Source organism: Brassica oleracea, unplaced genomic scaffold (genome assembly GCF_000695525.1).
Source record: "Brassica oleracea var. oleracea cultivar TO1000 unplaced genomic scaffold, BOL UnpScaffold00958, whole genome shotgun sequence".
In the NCBI taxonomy this organism is placed as follows: Eukaryota; Viridiplantae; Streptophyta; class Magnoliopsida; order Brassicales; family Brassicaceae; genus Brassica; species Brassica oleracea.
In genome coordinates this window covers 23,612-27,280 of record NW_013617550.1, presented here as the reverse complement: position 1 = coordinate 27,280, position 3,669 = coordinate 23,612, and the positions used below count along the sequence as shown (strand labels likewise).

Here is a 3,669-nt window from a genome sequence, read left to right as displayed (position 1 = left end):
TCTTATGGGCCTATCCTTGAATTGTCTCGTGGGCATAAAGTTTCTGTTAAAACGAAGCCCATATATTGAGTTATTGGCCCATGTTCATTGTATTGTTAGAGTTGTGCCTTTGCTGATTTTACTATTAAAAATATTAGTGATATCGCCGTCCGTGATTATATAAATACACTTGTTTACTAACACTCAGCATATTGTCTTAACACACGTGTTGCATGCGGCCGACGTGGAAACCATCTAACCATAGTAAAACTATTTTAAATACTCATTAAATTTGTTTTATACTTCAAGATTCAAGCAATTGTCGGTTATTCCTACACGCAAATGAATTAGTGGTATCATTACATTAAGCCTTCAATGTGAGCCATGAGACAACCAAATCAATCCCATTTTTACACGTACTAAACATTTGAGTATCGTCTTTCTCATTTTAATATACTTTATTACATAACTTGAATATCTGGGACTGATGACCTTTATATTACCAATCATTCCATTCGACCATCAATACTGAAAAAACTATACCCATTTTTTTTGGGAAAGAGACTACTAAGAAAACTGTAATTGCATCACCACACATCTTCATAATCTAAAAGTAAAGTTCAAACTCTTCCGGTTTGATTCCATCTATGCAGGAACAAAAACTCTTTCACATCTACTTCACTATTAGACTATTAGTATAATTTATGTAACATAGATCTCCTAACTAGTTTTTCAGAATTTTATTTACAATTAAACTCAGTTTAATGATTTGAGATGCAAATATCTGGTATCAATAAATAAAATATCAGAACTAACCTCCATCTGTACCCTAGAGGAACATGGAGCTTAGAACATGTTGTAGTTCATTATAACAAAATCTAAAGAGATTTTTTGGGGATGACATGGCAATAACCTTTGGAAGTTATCAAACTAGCGTTTGGGAAAATGCCGAACAAAACGGCGCCTGATTAGGTCGTTTCAGATCCGATTTCCTCCTCTTCCACACGTCTCGTCTCAATCGGTCAAACAACACATAGAGAGATCCGGACCACCCGGTCCGTACCATTTCTCTTACCGACCAGCTCATCTAATTCTCCACGTGTCAAAACTTCCACGGTGTAAATATCTCGTGACGTCATCAATACCGACACGTCAACACTAACTGTTTTCTTTTCATCCCGTTAACAAGCTTATCTTCGGTATATAAATAGTACCAGTAAGCTCTGTTTCACATGTCTTCACAGTTCACAGTAAATTTCACATTTCGAATTTCGAATTTCGAATCTTTCTTTCCCGAAATCTCTTTTTGTTTTATATATAGAGGATGAGTATGAGAGGAGAAGCTGAAGCGTGGCCGGAGATGGAGGCGATAACTAGGAAGATGGTGGAGGAAGTTGAAACAGAGAGCAGCGGATCGTCCGAAGCTGAGACTGAGTCTCCAAGATCCGTAGGACGTTGGACGGCTAAGGAGAGAGTGCACAGCCAGGTCTTGAAGATCAGAGAGGAGGATCATTGCGTTCTCGAGAATCGTCGATATCTTCATCGTCCACATGGTCTCAGTTTCTTCTTGATCTCGAGGCCGAACTTGCCGTGTTCACCTCTCAGTGGCAAAGTGAAATCCCTTAACGCGATTCAGTGATATGACTCTCCCATGTCCCATCGATCAAAGGTTCGTCTCTATGTTTCTCGGTTTTTTCTCTATGCGTCTGATCATGTGTTTAGGTTATAAATATATTCTTCAAATCAGATATTAACTAAACTAAACTTGAGAAATTCCCTACATAGACCTAATTTTTTTTTTTTATCACAAATATTGACTCCAAATATCAAAAGAGAAAAAGACAAAAATAGCATTAAATCAAGTTTTTGTTGCCAAACTAGCACTCAAGGTCAAAAGTCACAAAAATAGCACTTAATGTTTTATCAAAAGTCACAAACTTAAGGTTTAGAATTTAGAATTTAGAATTTAGAATTTAGAATTTAGAATTTAGGGTTTAGGGTTTAGGGTTTAGGGTTTAGGGTTTAGGGTTTAGGGTTTAGGGTTTAGGGTTTAGGGTTTAGGGTTTAGGGTTTAGGGTTTAGGGTTTAGGGTTTAGGGTTTAGGGTTTAGGGTTTAGGGTTTAGGGTTTAGGGTTTAGGGTTTAGGGTTTAGGGTTTAGGGTTTAGGGTTTAGGGTTTAGGGTTTAGGGTTTAGGGTTTAGGGTTTAGGGTTTAGGGTTTAGGGTTTAGGGTTTAGGGTTTAGGGTTTAGGGTTTAGGGTTTAGGGTTTAGGGTTTAGGGTTTAGGGTTTAGGGTTTAGGGTTTAGGGTTTAGGGTTTAGGGTTTAGGGTTTAGGGTTTAGGGTTTAGGGTTTAGGGTTTAGGGTTTAGGGTTTAGGGTTTAGGGTTTAGGGTTTAGGGTTTAGGGTTTAGGGTTTAGGGTTTAGGGTTTAGGGTTTAGGGTTTAGGGTTTAGGGTTTAGGGTTTAGGGTTTAGGGTTTAGGGTTTAGGGTTTAGGGTTTAGAGTTTAGAGTTTAGGATTTAGGGTTTAGAGTTGAGAAATGAGGTTTTGGGGATAAGATTTCAAATTTTGAAAAATAAAAAAATTAAAATTTTCAAAAGATAAACTTAGAAATGTGCTATTTTGGTCATTTTTGTTTTTGAGTGCTATTTTTGTGATATAAACTTAGAAAGGTGCTATTTTAGAGATTTGCCCATATCAAAATGACCAAAATATTTTTTTTTTTTTTTGCTTTAACCAAAATGTTTAATTAAAGTTGTATTTTTAGGATTTAGGATTTAAGATTTAGGGGTGAAGTTTGGTGTGTTGGGGGGGAGAGGGTATGATTTCAAATTTTAAAAACTAAAAATATATTAAAATTTTCAAAATAAAATTTTTTATTTTGGTTATTTTGTTTTTTTATGTCTATTTTTGTGACATCTATACTATTAAAAGAGAAACATTCTAAAAAAATCTACTTAAAAAGTTGTTTGGACCCATTCATTTTGGTCCAACCTATTATATACAACCAAATGTTAATAATTTAATCCTATTATATTAACCAAAATCTATGCTCGATTAGAATTGGTCAACACACCCATCTAAAAATACGTGATGTGTTATGATTATTATTTTCTACATTACCTAAGTAAGATATTCCTCTAATAACATACACTAAAGTCTTAAACGTGAGTAGGGTATATATTTTTAATGTTTCGATGAACCACCATGGAAGATGTATTCATGCTTCTGTGAATTTTTTTTTTGGTCGAATGTTTATGTGAGTTTTGGAGATTATATTTGCAACACTATGTTAGTCGTCATCATCTTGCAGTTTCCGCTTCATGTTACTACAACACATAACAAGTGCCATGTGGTAGAACATGGCAATCATGTCTTATTGGTAATGAGTCGTCGGGTCACGAGTCGGTCTGTTTCAAAAAAAATAATTATTAGTTCAATTGAAAACGGGTTATATGCAATGGAGCCGAGGAAGACAAAAAAGGAGAAACAGAAAAGGAAAATCAGAAGAAAATCCTCACCGGCTATTAATGAATCTTTCAAAAAAATTTAATTTCGAAATTTAAGGAAATTTTAGATTTGAGATTACAATATAATCTAGAAACTTAACAAATAGCTATCTCTATGGAATTATCAATTTATTATTCAGCGTATTTATTCACAAATATAATAATTATAAAATGATAATTT

At 34.5% G+C, this 3,669-nt stretch overlaps 1 protein-coding gene across 1 annotated transcript in view; it reads left to right on the top strand.

The window, feature by feature from the left end:
- The first annotated feature begins 1,187 nt into the window (after nt 1-1,187).
- LOC106320563 overlaps nt 1,188-3,669 on the top strand; it is a 4,176-nt gene continuing 1,694 nt past the window's right edge. Inside the window, exon 1 of the mRNA XM_013758946.1 lies at nt 1,188-1,648. Coding sequence (XP_013614400.1) covers nt 1,304-1,618 — 315 coding nt within the window. The 5' untranslated portion in view covers nt 1,188-1,303 and the 3' untranslated portion in view covers nt 1,619-1,648. The remainder of the gene's footprint in view (nt 1,649-3,669) is intronic.